At 37.3% G+C, this 18,745-nt stretch overlaps 1 protein-coding gene across 7 annotated transcripts in view; it reads right to left on the bottom strand.

Moving 5' to 3' along the window:
• The window catches only part of CSRNP3 (cysteine and serine rich nuclear protein 3), a 205,385-nt gene that overhangs the window by 65,909 nt on the left and 120,731 nt on the right, over nucleotides 1-18,745 (bottom strand). For all 7 annotated transcript variants that reach the window (XM_032355830.1, XM_032355829.1, XM_032355832.1 and 4 more), the window contains one exon: nucleotides 12,444-12,614. In XM_032355830.1, the coding sequence (XP_032211721.1) occupies nucleotides 12,444-12,614 (171 nt within the window). The remainder of the gene's footprint in view (nucleotides 1-12,443; nucleotides 12,615-18,745) is intronic.

Here is an 18,745-nt window from a genome sequence, read left to right as displayed (position 1 = left end):
CTTTTTTTTTATGGTGCTAATACACTCTGCTTTGAGTACATTATCTACTAATCAAGACATCCCAAAACAAATCAATTAAAATAATTCATATGATTTTCACTTCTTTATATGGAAATTACAAGCTAAAATAACCAACTGGAATATTCTATTGGACTTGTATTTAAGTATCGCAAAGGTACACAGCATAAACTTTGAAAACACAAAGATACCCTCAAATACGATATAACTAACCCAAGCGTAAAGGATTATCGGCAGCATATTATATTCAGAGGGAAGGAGGATTACCTGAAACTTATGCAAATTTCCATACTTTGGAAATCAATCTATTCTCACATTTTCCAAATGAATTAACAGGTTAAATGATTTAACTACAGTCAGAGCTACTTGTAACAGAACTGAAACTAGATTGAGGATCTCATGGCTCCTTGATTGTGGATTTTCCAATTATAACAAACTGAAGAAATTTCTAAGAGTCCCATTTTCACAAATTTAACTGATGCACTAGGGGAAGAAAAATCACAGCAAACCTAAATATTTTTCTCTCTCAATGGCTCCCAAACACAGCAAATACTTCACTGATGATCAACTAAAGAAACAATATTCTACCTTAACACCACGGGGGGAGAAATGTCATGTGGGACTTACTGTATAAATAGTGCAACCGTGGATAGTGTATTTTATAAGCACAAGAAGCAATTTCCAATGGAAATTTTTCTAAATGTCACTGTGCATCCTAGAGCCGAACACCTGGGGAAGATATGGCTCCCTACATTTTAGGACTTAGGCAATGAATTGTATGAAGGGATTTCAGGGCAACATTTGGCAATATCACTTGGCTATCACTGTGGACAAGATGAAGACTCTCAATGAATATATTAAATTTGGTTCTACTTAATGACCTAATTTGGCCTGGAAGTTTCTAATGTGCTGCAGGGCTCTTCTGCCTTTTCCTAATAGGAATACAATGCTAAACAAAACAGCTGCGCAAATATAAACAAATATAAAATTACACAAGTATAAACAAATATGATGGGACACCTGGATGCTTAAGTTGGTTAAGCATCTGACCCTTGATTTTGGCTCAGGTCATGATCTCAGGGTGGCAAGACTGAGGTTCATGCTGGGCACGGAGCTGCTTGGGATTCTTTCTCTTCCTCTGCCCTTCCCCCCACTCAGGCTTGTGTGCACATGCTCTCTCTCTCTCTCCCTCTCTCTCTCCACACCCCCCTCAAAAAACCAAACCAAAACAAATATACTACGAAATAGTTGCAAATTGTCTGTGAAGGGGAAAAAAAGGGTGCTGAGAAAGAAAATGATGGGAAAGAAAATGGTGGGATAATCCACAGACTTTAATCTCTAGTGAAAGGTATATAGAACTTATCAAAAATTATAAAATATTCCAAACTTTCAGAAATAATAGGTACTTACTATCCATATTTAATGGATGTTAATATTTTACTATTTTTACTTAAGATTACTACTTTTAAAATATAAACAAAAGTGTGAAAGTACAGGGAAGCACCTACCCCCTATTTTTACACTCTTCATCTCTATGAGTACCAATCTCCACGTTGCTGATGATTGTTCCTTCCTATGCATATCTTTACTTCTATAAAATATAGTGTTGGGGCACCTGGGTGGCTCAGTGGGTTAAGGCCTCTGTTTTTGGCTCAGGTCTTGATCCCAGGGTCCTGGGATTGAGCCACGCATTGGACTCTCTGCTCAGTGGGAAGCCTGCTTCCTCCTCTCTCTCTGCCTGCCTGTCTGCCTGCTTGTGATCTTTGTCTGTCAAATAAATAAACTTAAAAAATAAATAAATAAAATAAAATATGGTGTTGCTCTTCTCATTTTCGTTATGTAAGTGTATCATACAGAGTTTTGCGGTTTGCCTTTGTCACTCAAAAATACATACGTGTAAACTTGACTATCTGGTTCAGAGTTATCCAATTTATCATTATATGAGCAAACTACAATTGTCCAATCCGATGCTGATGCACAGTTAATGTTTCTTCTTTTACCTTTCACTACGGGATTTTCCAGGCGATTGAACCATCTGATGCTCACACTGGTATTTATGAGAGTTCCTCCTTCAGCACACACTTGTCAATACATGATATTGTCAAATTTTAAAATTTTGCCCATCTGAGATATAATACATGTGATATGGTATCTTCTTTCAATTTTAATTTCCCTAATTACTAATAGAATTGAACTTCAGTTCATGATTGTATTAACCTTTTCTTCTGTGTATTATCTGTTCATATTCTATAACTATTTTTTATTGCATTGGCTCTTCTTTGTTTTTGTAGGAGTTCCTCTTGGAGTCAAATACTAATTCCTTGTCAGTTAATGAATTGCAAGTATTTTTTTTTCCGGTCTGTAGCTCACTTTTTCACTTTCTTGATGGCATAACTGATGATATAAACAAGTTTAATATATTCAAGTATGTTTTCTTACACTTTGTCTTCTTTGCCTCATATCCAACATAAAGATATTTTCCTATTTTTTTCTACAAGTTTTATAGTTTTCATTTGCTTTTTTACATTGAGGCATTTAGTCCACCGGGAATTAATTTTCATGTATGGTATGAGGTAGGGATCTAATTTTATTTTGTTTTTTTTTTGTTTTTGTTTTTGTTTTACAGAGAGAGAATGCATGTGCACATGAGCTGGGGGAAGGGACAGAGGGAGAGGCAGAGAGAAAATCTTTAAACAAACTGAGCATGGAGCCTGAAGAGGCTTCTGAGATCATGACCTAGGTCAAAATCAAGAGTCAATGCTCAACCCACTGAGCCACCCAGGCACCCCACTAATTTTATCTTTTATAATGTGACTGACCAGTTGTTAAAAGGCCATTTATTAGAGCAGTCTCTCCTTTCCCAACTCATCTGCAGTATCCTCTGTCACATACCAAGATGCCATTTAAATGTGGGTCTGTTTCTAAGCTATTTCCTCCATGTGCAGTCTGTCTGAGCTAATTTTATGTGTTTTAACTATTTTAGCATTTGAAGAATTAAAATCTGTAAGGGTCAGTATGCTTTCCCTTTTCCTTATTCTTTTTCAAAATTTTACTTCGTCATTTTTTAGCCATTGGCCCTTTCACAGTAATTTTAAGGTAAGTTAGATCTACATATTTTAAAAATATATTATGTAAAGTGTTAATTATATAAAAATATAGAGTAATATAGGTATTTTTAAATCTCATATTCTCTCTCTCTCTCTCTCTCTTTTTTCCCACAGGTTATTTGAAAGTAACTCCAAGATATCTGTCATGTTTCCTGTAAAACTTCCACATATATCTCTAAGAGAGGAGGACTTGGGAACCTGCCTACTTTGGATGGGTGATCAGGGACAGCTCCAGGAAAGAACTGATATTTAAGCTGAACCTAAAATATAAAGGATCTCAGTCATGCAAAGAAGGTTCTAGGCAGGATCTTAGAGCAAGAAAGATCTGTTATGTTATACCTGAGATGAATATTACACTGTATGTTTGCTAACTGGAATTTAAATAAAAACATAAAAATTAAAAAAAAAACCCTGTAAGATCAGTGTGACCATATTTTGGATACGGAGGGAGGTGGGAGGCTGGAGAGGACAGCAAAGGCTCAGTCATGGGGCTGCACAGCGTTTCGGGGGCCACAGTAATGAAGAACTCCCAGGATTTAAGTAGGAAAGTGGTGACAGCCACCAGACTCCCATATAGAGATAAGACCGAGGCTGGGCAGGAGAGGAAGCAGAAAACAGCTGGAGGGCTCCTGCAGGAGTCCGGGAGAGAGGAAAGTCAGACGTGCTCTGCGGTGGCAATGCGAACGGAGGGACGTGGACAGATTTGAGACATATTTATATCACATACGACTGGGGGAGGAAGAGCAACTAAGGAAACAATAACAGAGTTTCTGGTCAACTAGAATAAAGAGGTAAATCTAATGTTACCATTTATTAAGGCTAGATCTGAGGTCCTGCCTACGAATTTAAACCAAATCAAACAACAACTAAATGAACTGTATTTATATAATGTTAGTGATCTGACTTGGTAATGCCTTTTTTTTTTTTTTCCCCTGAGCTGATTCAAAGCATGGTGAAGGGGAAAGCAACTTGGATTCCCTCAAGTGTGTTATACAGCGACTGCATAAAGAGCTGCACAGCATCCAATTAAACAGTGATGTTTCTGCCTGGAAAATCTATATATAAGCAAATGGAGCCAGCAAGGTACATGTTAGGAATACGTAATTACAGCAGGGCCCTATTTAAAACATGGTTCACCGTTACTTGCATTTGGATATAATAACTGTTAAATCAGGATCCTGGTCTATCACAATGACACCCATCAAAATCATAAATTACAGAGTTAGCTTGTAAATTGGTATTTATTCCCACTGATGTCCATGCCCTTATAAAGTCCTACAATAAAAGCATTCTTTTTTTTTCTTTGTATGGTTTAGTTGTACTAAAAAAAGACCACTCTTTACAAAGCTAACCGTTATTTATCAAGTACTTAACAGTAATTGAACTTGCACCAGTCTAAGTACTGAGAAGAACACAAGTCTGAGCTCTGTAAATCTCCAGAAAAGATAAAGTGGGTGCACCAGTAACCATAATGGAAAACAGAATTTGGCAGTGCTGGAGACGGGCTTCAGTGCTTTTAGACTGTGAGGTTGTACAGAAGCTGAATCATGTCTCAGGTACTTTTATAGTTCTAGCTCCTCCTACTTGTGCAGTGAACGGCAAACAGCATGTGCTTAATAAGCATCCATTCCTTCATCCATTTATGCAAATATTCTTTAAGGGCTATCTAGAAGCTGGGAATACAAAGACCTAGTTCCTGCCTTTGATCAGCTTACACTCATTCCTTCAAAACTCATTTTGAGTGACCTACCGAAAGGGAGAAGGACAAATATTGAAGGCAATGTCCACCTGAGAAGGACAGGTCTGCTGTGTACGAGGTAGGAGGTGGAGTGACAGTAGGAGGTGGGGTGACAGGAGTCTGACATGCTCTGTGCTGTGAGATGGGAGACGAAGCTGGCCCTGGGCACCTAGCAGGATGGCAGCATGGCAGCCATGAGCGCTGAGTCTTAAAACACAGTTTTTGCTGTTTTCTTTCATCTTCTTTCAAGTTTTCAGATATTTGAGTAAAAGGGGAATTTGGAGTGAAGAATACAAGAGGAAAACAGTGAACAGAGTCCTGGCTTCCAAAAAAAAAAAAAAAATCACAGAAATAATGGGGCAAATGGTAACGGGTAGAAAGATATGTAAAAACAAGAGATGGGTGCTATATTGGGGAAAATAAGAGGATGAGGTAAAAAAAAAAAAAAAAAAGTGGTTGGGGAGGAGGGCCGTGGAAAGATAAGTGGTTGTGGTCTGAGTTTGGAACACTGAAATTTGATTTTGGGGGCACAGGGCTGTTCTAGTTTGTAACAATATTCTAGGTGAGGCTGTGGACATAAGTAGATGAATGGATTGGAGGTAAAGGACAGAAATGGGATAGAAATAAAGACTTCAGAATACAGGTGGTCAAGGAAATAGAAGGCCAAGTGTTCAATGAGCCCTCACATGGCTATGGACATCATGGTTTGGCGGGGACATACTGGGATAGAAAGAAGACACAAAACCACTGTCAAAGTGTTTGAATGTTGGCAAAATACCAAAAGATTCAGGTAAAGAGAAGAGTAAAAATGAGAGATTTAGTAAAGTTTTCATGGAGAAAGAAATATTTGATGTGAACCTTAAAGCAGGTAATGAACTTCCTAGAGACCAGGGGGCAGAGAAGACATTTCAGCCTTAAGGATGGTCTGAGTAAGGCCAGAAGAGGCAGTAATAGAGGAATCACTTCCGACTCATCATACTAGATCTCTCTCAGAGGAGGTGATCTCAAAACAAGTCCATTGCATTGGAATTGGACTTTACAGTGGGTTCAAATGAGTATTTTCTAAATGGACCACTGACTCATATCTTCCTCCACTCTAAATTATATCCCCTATCCTCAACCAACTCAATACCTGATGATTCACCTGGTCCTTGTCTGGTGTTCAGATAGGGACACTGGTCTAGTGTGAGTACATCCGCAACTGGTTCTGGGCCTGACCTGACAAGGGGCATGCTAACTGTCCTTCTTCAACATAAGGGAATGCAGAAGGTCTGGAGATCTTTTAATTTTAATAGTAACTTTTCTTGACTTACGCTGCTTACGTTTTCTTACTTGGTCTCAGTTCTAACCTAAGATGTTATTTTGATTCCTGTTCTTAGAATCATATTATCACAAAGAAAGGAGATTTTGAGGGTCATGTGATCCCACCTTCTGCTTAATCAAAGACTTCCTTTAAAACTCTTGTGTTAGGTGTATCATGCTTAGCGAATTGAGTGAAGCAGAGAAAGACAACTATCATATGATCTCCCTGATATGAGGAAGTGGAGATGCAACATGGGGGGTTAAGGGGGTAGGAGAAGAATAAATGAAACAAGATGGGATTGGGAGGGAGACAAACCATAAGTGACTCTTAATCTCACAAAACAAACTGAGGGTTGCTGGGGGGAGGAGGGTTGGGAGAAGGGGGGTGGGGTTATGGACATTGGGGAGGGTATGTGCTATGGTGAGTGCTGTGAAGTATGTAAACCTGGCAATTCACATACCTCTACCCTGGGGGATAAAAATATATGTTTATAAAAAATAAAAAATTTAAAAACAAAACAAAACAAAACACTCTTGTGTTAGGTTTCTGCCCAAACACTCCTCCATTGTTTGAAACATCAAAGACTCAGAGGTAGCTTGCTACATTTATCTTTGGCATAGTAAATTCTCAAAGTAAACCACAGTGCTGGGTAGACATGATCTGCCTCCGTATTTTTAAGTGGTATTCACTACTTGTAATCTATCATTTTGTCATGTCTGAAAGCACCTACCCAGAGCCTGGAACATAAGATACACTCTATTTGTTGGAACTGAATCTAAATCTTCAGTGCATTTTAACTGCTTGGGTAAGAAAATAGGTATGTTTTGGACTTCCAGTACAAAGTTTCATGGCAAAATCTGTTTTCTGTGTATTCTTTATCTCTAATCCCATTAAGAAATGTGCAGTCCGTGGGAGGGAAATGACATTGGAGAAACAGTCTGTTTGGGTGTGTATGGTATGCCCTGTGTGGGGTCAGAGAGAAAAGGGAGGGACATGAGAAAGAAAAGAAAGAGGGAGAGAGGGAAACACTATAATCTTAGTCCTCGGGTAAATTAGGAATACATCTCTGAATGGTAATTTCTTTTATATAATGAATGGTAATTTCTTTTATATAATGGTTAAAATAATAGCTTCTAATCACACAACAATTCTGGGATATCAAATGAACTCAAGAATGTAGAAGTGTTTTATCAATTAGAAAATAGTATCTCTATGTGAGACATTGACTACCTGCTTTCACGCACAGTTTAGATCTATCATCCTACCTCTTGATATTTTCACTTCCTAAATACTGTACATTTATTTGTAGAAATGCTCTGTTTCAGGAAAAATAATGTGTTCCTTTGGGGAGGATGTTTCATCACATAGCTTCTCATTACCGGTGTGAAGTGCCAAGAACCTTGGAGAGGGCAGGAAAAAAATCCTTCCTCTCTAGCTTCTTGAAGCTTTCCTTTCAACAGCGCTCCAGGACCGGCTGATTGGCTGTGGAACCACAGGGATGTGATGAAACAGAGTTCCACAGCAATACAGAATCCAGATGCTTCTCTCTCAAGGGAAGTACAAGACATGACCTTGGCTGATCACTGGTAAGCATGCGAATTGCCTAGCGAAGCTCAGAAGTCCATGAAAAAGGCATAATTCTCTTATTGATTTATATTTTGAAGCTTTTGTTATCATAATGTGATGTGCGGCAAATTGAATATCTTTAGAGAAAGCTTAGAATAGCATGGAATTTTTTACTACCATAGCTGCTGACAAGTACCAAACAATCCTATCAATGCCTCTATCTGTAATGACAACAAAATGTTATGTTACACAATATGGTAATGCCTATAAAGCACTGAGTACATGGGATATTTTTAATTTGGAAGATGAGATCATGATGGGTGAGATTTAAATAACCGCATCTTAAAAACTCTCAATGTGAAACTAAATTTGGTTTCCTAATGCTACACAAATTTGATAGTCATCAAAAGTCCTCTTTTACTCTAAGACAGGTTTTTTTTTGGAAAGGAAAGATACATATTAAAGAAACAGGATTCATCAATGATAACATTCCTAAAAGTTTATATCGGTAGATTCACATGCAGATAAGATCACTGCCGCTAAGTACATACTTTAATGGGTATTTTTTTAAAAAAAAAAAAACGTTTTCTTGAAACAAGGTGGGATCGGGAGGGAAACAAACCATAAGAGATTCTTAATGTCACAAAACAAACTGAGGGGGTCCGGGGGGAGGGGGGTAGGGAGAGGGTGGTTGGGTCATGGACATTGGGGAGGGTATGTGCTACGGTGAGTGCTGTGAAGAGCGTAAACCTGGCGATTCACAGACCTGTACCCCTGGGGATAAAAATACATTATAGGTTTATAAAAAAATTAAAAATTTAAAAAAACATTTTCTAAAAACATGCACATAGTAAATTTTTGGATAGGTGAAAAATCTGAAATATATTTCTAGAAACAAGAAAGCCTTTCAACTACCCCTCTCACATTAATTAACATGCTCAGGCCTTTCATAGAATAAATATTCTAGGTAGAATTTTTATCTCTTGATTCTGTGCTATTTCCTCCCACTTTTTCTCTCTTCTCCATAATATAAATATGGTGAACTATGCAGACTATTATTCAATGTAAAGGGTATTTTTTAAATTAATAATCTAACCACCTTTAAAAATTATGAAAAATCTGTCAGATTTCACTTCATATAGTTAAATCAGCAATTTAGTAAATTAACATATTGCCAACTACCACAGATAATAAACAATGAGTTGAAACATTCTGATAACTTCTTTTTTATATTATGCATTTTAATTTTTTTAAGATTTTACTTTTAAGTAATTTCTACACCCAATGTGGAGTTCAAACTCACAACCCCGAGATCAAGCATTGCGTGCTCTACTGAGTGAGCCAGCCAGGCACTCCCATTTTGATGACTTGTCGGACATTATAAAATAGGTCTATTTTCTTTAATGGGAAAAATCATTTCTCTAATTTATAAAAGCTTTTCCTAGTTCGCTCCAGTATTGCATGATTTTGCTGATCACGCCATCTCAATCTGCTGTCCACATACATAAACACAATTTGAACTACAGTCATCATTTTAGTTTAAATTTAAAACTTAGTTGTTTTAAATTAATAAATATGAAAATTCATCCATCTTTTTAAAACCTCAAACAATCAAATCATTTTCAGTGTTCAGGGCGCCATACCATTCCCTGCCTTTATGAATACTAGATTTTCCCTGACAATGTAAGTAAGATTTGGTGTTTGATTTTTCTTAACATTATCTCATGAGCATTTTACATAATTGTCATAAGATCCTCATAACTATCATTAAAATAAATTGTACAAGTCACCATAACTTAATGGAGCATTTTCCTGCTCTGAGTCCATGTTATCTTTCTCTTCTCTACCTCTAACCCCCATTTTTTTTAAACCCCCATTCTTTGGTACTACCGTTAACCACCAACATTTTCACTTATGCAGTTTTCCCCTTGTTTTTGATGTTTCCTCCTTCAGGTAAATTATCTGAAGTACAGACAAATAGATATGAATATTACTATGGCTCTTATATTAACTCAGGGCTTTCTAAATTTTACTGCCATCAGTCAAAATGTGTGTACCTACAATTTATACTGTGACTTTCACCAGCCCCTAGGTATCAGTAGTTTCTACTGGAGAGAGGGGTACTAATTTCACAGAGATGAAATTTCCGTAATTTCATATTAATGGAATCTCGTTAGTATTATTTGAATCTGCATTGTTATTACTATTGTTAAATGCTTTCCAATGCTTGCTAATCATGTTTCCTATAGAGTTGATTGCCTTTGGGGGTTTCAAAAAAATTTACATGTTATTTTTATTAAATTAAATATAATAAATAATATATTTATTGTAAGTATTTTGCAATGTGACTTTTTTTTTTTTTTACTGCAAAGCTCAGGTAATGATCCTACCAATGTCTGATAAATAAGCAATATCCTCATAATTGGATTTTTAAAAAATTATCTATTTAATCCATCTGGAATGTATTTTGGCATATGTTGTGGATGAATATCTAAATTACTTTTTTTTCAAACTCTAACACCCCAACAATTTATTAAATACTTCTTCCCTTTACCATTGCTCCATAATGCTCTATTCTTATACATTAAACCTTATATATAACATGTTGAGATTTTTCTATACTTTCCTAGATCTAGCAGAGTATCAAAAAAGAAATTATATAATTTTATATTATGACTTGGGATCTGTAATGGCTTTTCAACATTTAGAATTTCTTTTTAAAAATATACCTTTATTCTCATTATTTTCCCAAATAGATTTTTATCATTCAATCGCCTTTTAAGAAAATGCACTTGAGGATTTTATTAACATTATACTCATATGTGTAAATTAATGTGGAAGGCTTTGAGAACTTTATTTATCTTTAAATCCAGAAACATAACTTATCTCTTTACTAATTCACCTAATTCTTTTATAATTCTCAATGAACAACATTTTAAAGATATGTCCAATATTATACAATTAAGAGGCAGCATGAGGTAATGGAAAAAACAAAGACTATGGGGTGAGGTACACACATACACATATGTACCAGCCTCCAATCATGTGTGATCTTGGGCAAGATGCTTGGTCTCTGAGCCTCAGATATTTCCTCTTAAACTGAAGGTAGTGGTATTTTCAGAATTGACACAGAGTAGGGATAATGTATATAAAGCTATTGGAGCATTTATGTATCCAAGAAATGTTAGCTATGATCATAATTTCCAATATAACATGTGCTTAGTACTTAATATTTTACCAAGTTCTTTCATGTATATTATCTCACTTGTGCTGTTGATCTTCACAAAACTCCACCAGATGATCATGTTGTTGCTATTATCACTATTAATACTAAGACCAAATAGGTATACATGTATCTCCTTTTAAATAAAAAACACAAGCTCATCTCATATCATCATGACATAGGTAAATGTATTTGTAGATCTCCAACATTACACAATAACCTTGTCCCTTAATATTTTATGGTTTTTTAATCTGCTATGATCATTTAATTGCCCTTTCATTACATTTTATATTAGTTTTGCTTGTTTATTTTTTAAAATATTTTATTTATTTATTTGACAGAGAGAGAGAGAGACAGCAAGAGAGGGAATACAAGTAAGGAGAGTGGGAGAGGGAGAAGCAGGCTTCCCGCTGAATAGGGAGCCCTATGTGGGGCTAAATCCCAGAACCCTGGGATCATGACCTGAGCAGAAAGCAGATGCTTAACAACTGAGGCACCCAGGTGCCCCTAGTTTTGCCTGTTTAAAGCAATGCTTTTGATTTTAGTGTTTGGTTCATACTCAACAGTTTTATTGAGCTCCTTAATACCCTCTTAAAACTATTACAAATTCTTTCGGTTTTCCGAGTTTGTCACATTTCCGAAATAAATTCTATGTTCTAGAATCATATATTAATAAAATCAGCCACTGAATTGAAAAATGGAAAAACTAAGACTAGTTATCTACCGTGGTATCATGATATAGTAAAATCTTCCTGTTGGAAACATAAATTTAAGAAGATTTTTTAGCTATTACTAGTCAGTTTCTTTTAGCTTATAGATTGTATCACTTTAAGAATTCTTTCTCATCAGTCCTGCAATCTTCACAATACCTTTCATGACAGCGAGCACTAATGCTACAGTGTGGCAGAAAAAGGAATCTAGAGACATACATCTCTTTATTTTTTCCTTGTGGGCTTTACATATTCTCCTTAGGAATGGGATAAAAGAATGAGTGAAAAGAAGTATAAACTGCAATGCACTTGCACATCTGGGAGAGTTTTGCAGGTTTCTCATCTCTTCACGCATGGCTGGTGAGCTCTTTCTCATCATATCCTAGACCTTCCACTCCCAAATACATCCATTTTCTCCCCTACCAACCCAGAATACCATTTCAGCTATGGGAGGATGCATTTTTGTGCCTAGACTTGTCTTTCCCCATCTACTCTCAGTAGGGTGCTTCCTTAAAATTAATAACAATAAAATACGCTTGTTTTCACTGAGTCGGTTGATTAACACTACCAAATAATCCACTGCCAAAAGCAATCCAAATACAAGAATCTACCGCTACCTCAAAGAGACTTAATTTTAATTAATCATGCTTTGTTTTCAGATCAATTACAAAAACAAAACTAAACTAATAATAAGGGTTTTAAAAAAGGGCCCAAGATGATACAATTATTTTCACTGCAGAATCAGACAAGCGGCTTCAGGTATGGTTTCTGTACTCACGGGGAAAATGATTAGAAGTGGACGGATTGACACTGTCCCCACTGTCAGCACTTTCACTGCTGGAAACGTCATCGTCTGATTCCCGCACAGAGGAGCAGGGTGAGGAGCCGTCAACTTCTTCAAACTTCCTCTTTAAAATTCCACTCATAGCTGCAACACTGTCACATGTACCTGTAACAGGAATGAGAGCAACGAAGCATTGAAATATTTGACCGCAAGATGTGTAGCCAAGGTCTCCAGAGTCATTTTTCTGTGGTTTTTTTAAAAACATGAGCTGAGCCTTTCCTTGAAAGGATCACTAAGCAGTTTTATTTTTTTTTAATATTTTCAAATTAACAAAAATTAAATTAAATATGAGCAACTGCCCATTTGGTTACCAAATTCTATCATTTTGTTAAACACACAGTTCATTTTAATGCACTATCTCTATTCTTTTTGTTGGCAAATTGAGAAAATCCACCTGAGTCCATGAAGTTGTGTAATGAAAAGAATGCCAACGTCCCCCAGAGTCCTAAATGATTCCTGCCTTATACAAAATTCATCTGGAAGAAACACAGATAAGTAGGCAAAAACTTCAGAGTCGAGTTTTAAAATGCAAGAACCTAATTAGCTGAAAACAACAAAGCCTATGAAACCGGTTCTAAATTTTAGGTAGTTTCCATTTCAATACTGCAATGAGATGAGATGTGTTCCCAGGACGACACCACGGTTACTGAAGCCCTTGCCGCTGTGGCAGCAACTACCTGAGAGACCCTGCTGAGTGGGAATGGGGGAGGGTGGGAGTGGTTTCTCCTAAATGCTTTCTCTAGGATGAATGGGCTTTCCTCTCTCCTTGGGCTGCCCTTTTTCCACCTTCCCCATTTACCTTGATGTATGCACAGTCAGCTAAAGAGCATAAATTTTCCTTGCAGTGTAAGGATGTTTCAGGGAAAAACCTATATAAAAATTAGCTTAGATATACATGTACCTGGTCTTACATTGCCAAATTAGGTTAACTTCCCTGAAAGTATTACTAAGTTGATTCCACATATCCCTTCTTCCATCTTATTTACGTTTGCTGATTTTAACTGTCATTTGAGCTCGTGAAACCTCTCCTTTTCCTGCCAGAGTGTAGCCACCAGTCCTAGTGACTGAGAGGAAGCAAGACTTAAAACGATTCTAGATACTGCCCTGAGACACGTCTGAAATCACCCCCCCCCCCCCCCGCCCCGTGCAGATCATACAGCAAGCAGCCTGTCCAGGTCCCTTCAGCTGAGCCAGCTCTCCAAGATCTAGTTCTGTAGTTTCTTAAGTGGGCTACTTGGATTAGCAGCATCAGCATTACCTGGGAGGGAAATTGGGAGAAACGCAAATTCTTGGGCCGCACTTCAGATCTGTTGGATCAGAAACTCCCAGGAGGCCATGCCTCGGTCTCTATGCACTCAAATCGGAGGACCATTTGTCTGATTTCTAGTCCACTCCAGCAGCTCCCTTCCTGGGTTTTTCCTTCATTGGGGGTGTCTGCATACCTGCCCTAGAGGGACATAACCCAGTACTCAAAACCTAGTCAAAACGTCTTCTTTCACCATCCCTTGTGTGATTTCTAGTACAATTCAGTAGAGTACTAGATGTCTCATAAGTATTTATCATTTATTTCCATTTGCACATCTAACTTCATGTTGAGTAACTGGTATGTATATGCTTGACTGCTTCGGTGGAATAGGTGATAGAAAGGGAGGTGATAGAATGTTTGCCCTCGAGGAGCAAACATTCACCATGCTGCCTCCACCCAACTGAGAGGACTCCCACATTCATCTCCTACGGTCTTGTTTTACTAATCCATGTCTTCTACATGACTTATATTAACGACGGAGATAACTGATAGTCATAAGAAGATATTGTACTGTCCACTCCCTGAGAAAAAAATCTCTATTCTGACTCTGAGTTTACCACTATTCAAATTTGCATATTATTTTCTCTATCTTAAAGAGTGTGAAATGCATAAAATGTTCATGCATATCTGAGCAGGGCAAGAGAAAAAAAGATATTTTAAGTAAAGTTCTTGAAATAAAAGTAGGACAGGATATAAATTTTAAAATGGTTCACTTCAAACAAGATGCAAAGTAATTCATGAGGGAGAGACTCCAAGACACAAAGTAATACAAGATGGAAACCCATGTTTAAAAAGTACATTTTTATAATAAGGTACTGCAGTGGGAACAGTTAAAAACAATATCCTTTAGCTGCATTTCTCCAGCCCATTTCTCCCAGCTTCCTTAGGAAAGGCAGATTTCTCAAGAACCAAGGTCATTCAATTGGACCACAGGGAACCATGTTCCAGTATGGTAAAAAGTGGGACTTGGTACTCTTCTTGGGAATGAGAGGGGAAATTTTTGGAGGGATGATAAGGAAATTGAGAAGTCTTTCTTTCTTTCTTTTTTTTTTTGCTCTTATATTTGGGACTGGTAAGCAAGGGAGTTGAAGGCTGGATACAATTTCTGTCTACATATTTGAGACTGAAAGAGCCTGAGCTAGACACAGCGCAAAGGAACGAAGAAATGTCTGACCATTTAGTCTGGGATTAGTATATGAGCTGGAAATTAAAAACTGAAATAATTACAAAGGGGCATAACTTTCACATACACCCATGATGCTGGTTCAGTGTTGAACCAGTCTTGTTAAGTGCAGCAAGCAAGCATAGTGGTTACTTACTTTCATTGTCTTTAAAAAATGCTGTGTGAGTGTAACAAGATGTTACAACAAATTATGAGGGTCAAATGACCCATTGTTCATAGGAAGGTAACCCCCATCTAAACCCAGTGGTGGGGTGGTAAATAGAACAAGTGGTTTTCTCCTACAGCATCTACACTATCTCAGTGGGGTGGAAAAGAATACGAGAATTTAGGGGGAAGGCCCTTTTAATAAAGGAGATGCATAAACCTGGTTTGCTTCTATCCTGTACTGGTTCTCTCAGAATTCGAGAATGATGATACGTGGCTAGTTAGGTACAGATGCAAGGGAGTAGAATGAATGCCTGTCTTATGGCTGCCACGGCTCCTTAAATATCCACTTATCATATTTTTGTTCCTAAAGATGAGGCATAATTAAACTTCATGGATATGAAGCCAATGAAAAAGTGGTCAACATTTCAGATTGGCTTTATATAGCATCAAAGCCCAGCAAACAGAAGATAAATCTGGACAGGCATTAATTTGTTCTAAATATGAGAAGGAGAAAGTCTAAGCCTCCATAACAGCCATTTTAACACAGCTACTGTTTTCCAATTCATGAAACATATGCTAGTCAAAAGCATCACCATTTCTCATTTGGACTAGGACAAGAGCTTCCTAAATATTCTCTCCCATCCACTACTGTTTGCTTTCGATGTGTTTTTCCAGGTTGCAGGCAGAACGATAAATCTAAAATGCAAATCTGATCATGTCAGTCTATAGCTTAAAACTCTTAAGTGGCTTTGGATTGTCTTAGGATGAATCCAAAATCCTCAAAATGGCTTATAACATCCTTAACAACTGACTTTGGCTAACTCTTCATCATCATTTTAGCCACTGCCTTGTTGTCACTATTTTAGCTCTAATAATCTCTGTTTCTCCAACCTGCCATTTGTCTCTGGCCTCCCGGCCTTCTGATACACCATTCCTCCCAATTTCCTTTCTAATGTCTTTTCCCATAGCACTTACCATCTTCGAAATCCATGTTGTTTATATATTTCAATGTTTACTGCTTATCGTGTTCATCCCCTGCTAAGAGATGCAAGGGAAGGGTCTTTGTCTTCTTTACCAATGTACCAACAGTCTAGAACAGTGCCTTAAATATTATAGGTGCTTAGTAAATAGGTGCTTAACAAACGTCTGTTGATGGATAAATAAAACCCTTCCATTTTTATACTTTAATTACTTTATCAGTGTCTGTTTTCTCTGCTAGACTGAAAGCTTCATGAAATAAAACTCAAGTTCATCTTATTCACCACTCTATGCCTCTTACTAACAAAATACCTGGCATTTTTGATTGAATGAGAATCAAAATGAAGATGAAATTGACCTCAAAACGTCACACAATTTTTTTTTCTTTTTTGCTTGCAAGCAACCCAAAAGCAAATTCTAGCTAACTTAAGCACATAGACATCTGTTGGAAAAATACTGAACTAGTTCATGCAATCTAAGATCGAGCTGAAATCCAAAATCAAAGGAAGGCAGGAATAAGGACATCTTCCAGGATTATGACTGTAGAAATTCCTTGATCTTCCCTCTAGAACACCACAGTTACCAGGTTTAAGCCCAGCAACTTCTCTCTGTCTTGAAGTTCAAGTTTAACGTTCTAAGGAGTAAGTAACATGTTAGCCCATTGTTAGCCCATCTTGGGTCAGAAGTCAGCCCTTTGATCACTCAACTGCACAGCCAGAAAACAAACAGCCACTCAAATAGGTACTACTCCCGAGAATCTCACTCAGAGACCTCAATAAGTTAAACTTCATTTCAAAGCCAATGTTTCCTCCTTGTCTAACTCTGATTTATCTTATTTTTTTTCATTTATTAATATAGTCTGTGAATTCACCACTTGGACAGCTTCCCCTCTCCCTGTCCCCTCATGTCCTTTCTATTGCCAAGTTTAATTAATAACCACTTTGTTATAAAACTCTAATAAGCATCCTGTGGTCTTGGGATATCCACTATTCTTGACTAACATATACTACTGCTCTCAAATTTTTATTAGATGTAACCATTGCTCAGAAGCCTCTGAGCACATTTAATGAAAAAGTAGTAAAGAAATATAAATGTTTCCAAACTTCTCCACAAAAAAAAAAAAAAAGAATGCCAAGGAGCTACACTTAGATGTTCTATGGTTATAAGTGCAATTCTTTTGTTTAATGTATTTCTGGAAAAAATATCAGAAGCCAGAAGGATATAGACTGAAGTAAGTGGGAGAGCTTCGTTAAGAATGCCAAATCAAGAAGCTGGATAGAAATGTACATTTTAATGCATTTGGAAAAATGACTGAAGCTAACTTTGAGTATTTGTTGGAATCTGGTTCATATCACTCTCTTCTGACAGCGTAAAAATTTCATAGCTTTCATAGGTGGCTCATTGAGTTCTTACTATCCCACTTATATTCATCTAATGTTTAATCCTGTTTTCTCCTTTCATTCTGTCCTGATTTCATAATACTTTGCTATGTATCGTAAGGAAATGACCACAGACAATATGCCTTAAGAATATCACTGGTCCCCAAATTCCGAGGAGTGGGTGATCTGATTTGCAGAACCACTTCAGGCTTGCCAAGGTTAGCAAATAAAAAATATAGGACACCCAGTTACATTTGACTTTTAGATTAAAAAAATAAATAAATCACCTTCAAGATCTATTTATACTAATTATGTTGTTTATCTGTGTTTATTTTTACTCTTAGCTCTTGAGGAGAAAGATGAATGACGATAAAATGAACAAAAAAACATCTAAATAAATGCTCCCCTCACCACCACCACCTGGAGTGGTCATACATAAGTATTTCTGCCTTTTACCCATCAGAGGAAACTCAGTAAGACTTGAGAGGTCATTACGGTGAATCATGAGTTTATCAAACAACTAAAAAAAGGAGAGGAGGTTGGTAGTGGTGAGCAGGTTAAGGGCAGACCTGGCCTATCACTGGCGCAGGAAGAAATGAATTTAAAAGGAAGTAATTCTGGCAAGACAAGAATTTCCTTCTACGAGAATGAGGAGGTTTATTTTAGTGAGATGCTGTCTCTTCTCTCGCCTGGCGGGAAGGAAAAAAAAAAATAAGAGTGCTAAGCTGTGAGCTCCCAGTTCATCCGACCCAATAGGTCCTTATTTTGTGGAGGCTGCTGAAACCAGAAGCCTCACATGGCACTCTTGGGAGAAAAGGGATACACATGGAACCCCTCTGTTCACTTCTTCTTGGGGGTCTGGGCTTATCCTTCACATTGCTTCCTTGCTAATTTTGTAGTTAGCCCAAGTGTGGCTCTTTTTTAACTGCGAGTGTCATTCACAAGGACACTTGGTGTTTTGGCATACATCAAGGGGCATGTTACCTTGCATTACAACACGACAGGAAGGACATCTCTTCGTGATTTATCAAAGAACAAAATCATTTACTTTATGATCTCATCGAATTCTTCCAACAAGCTTAAGAAGCTATGAAACTACGACAAAATTCTACTCCAATGACTTCGATAGGGGGAGGTTGTTGGCTTCAATCAGCGATAGGCCTGGGGCCCAGGAAACACCAGGGTGAGGATGAAGTTGCATTGAAAAAGAAGCTTCCTTTACTTTCTCTGAGAATAGAAAGCA

Source organism: Mustela erminea, chromosome 8, assembly GCF_009829155.1.
Source record: "Mustela erminea isolate mMusErm1 chromosome 8, mMusErm1.Pri, whole genome shotgun sequence".
Lineage (NCBI taxonomy): Eukaryota > Metazoa > Chordata > Mammalia > Carnivora > Mustelidae > Mustela > Mustela erminea.
This window is presented reverse-complemented; position numbering and strand designations above follow the sequence as displayed.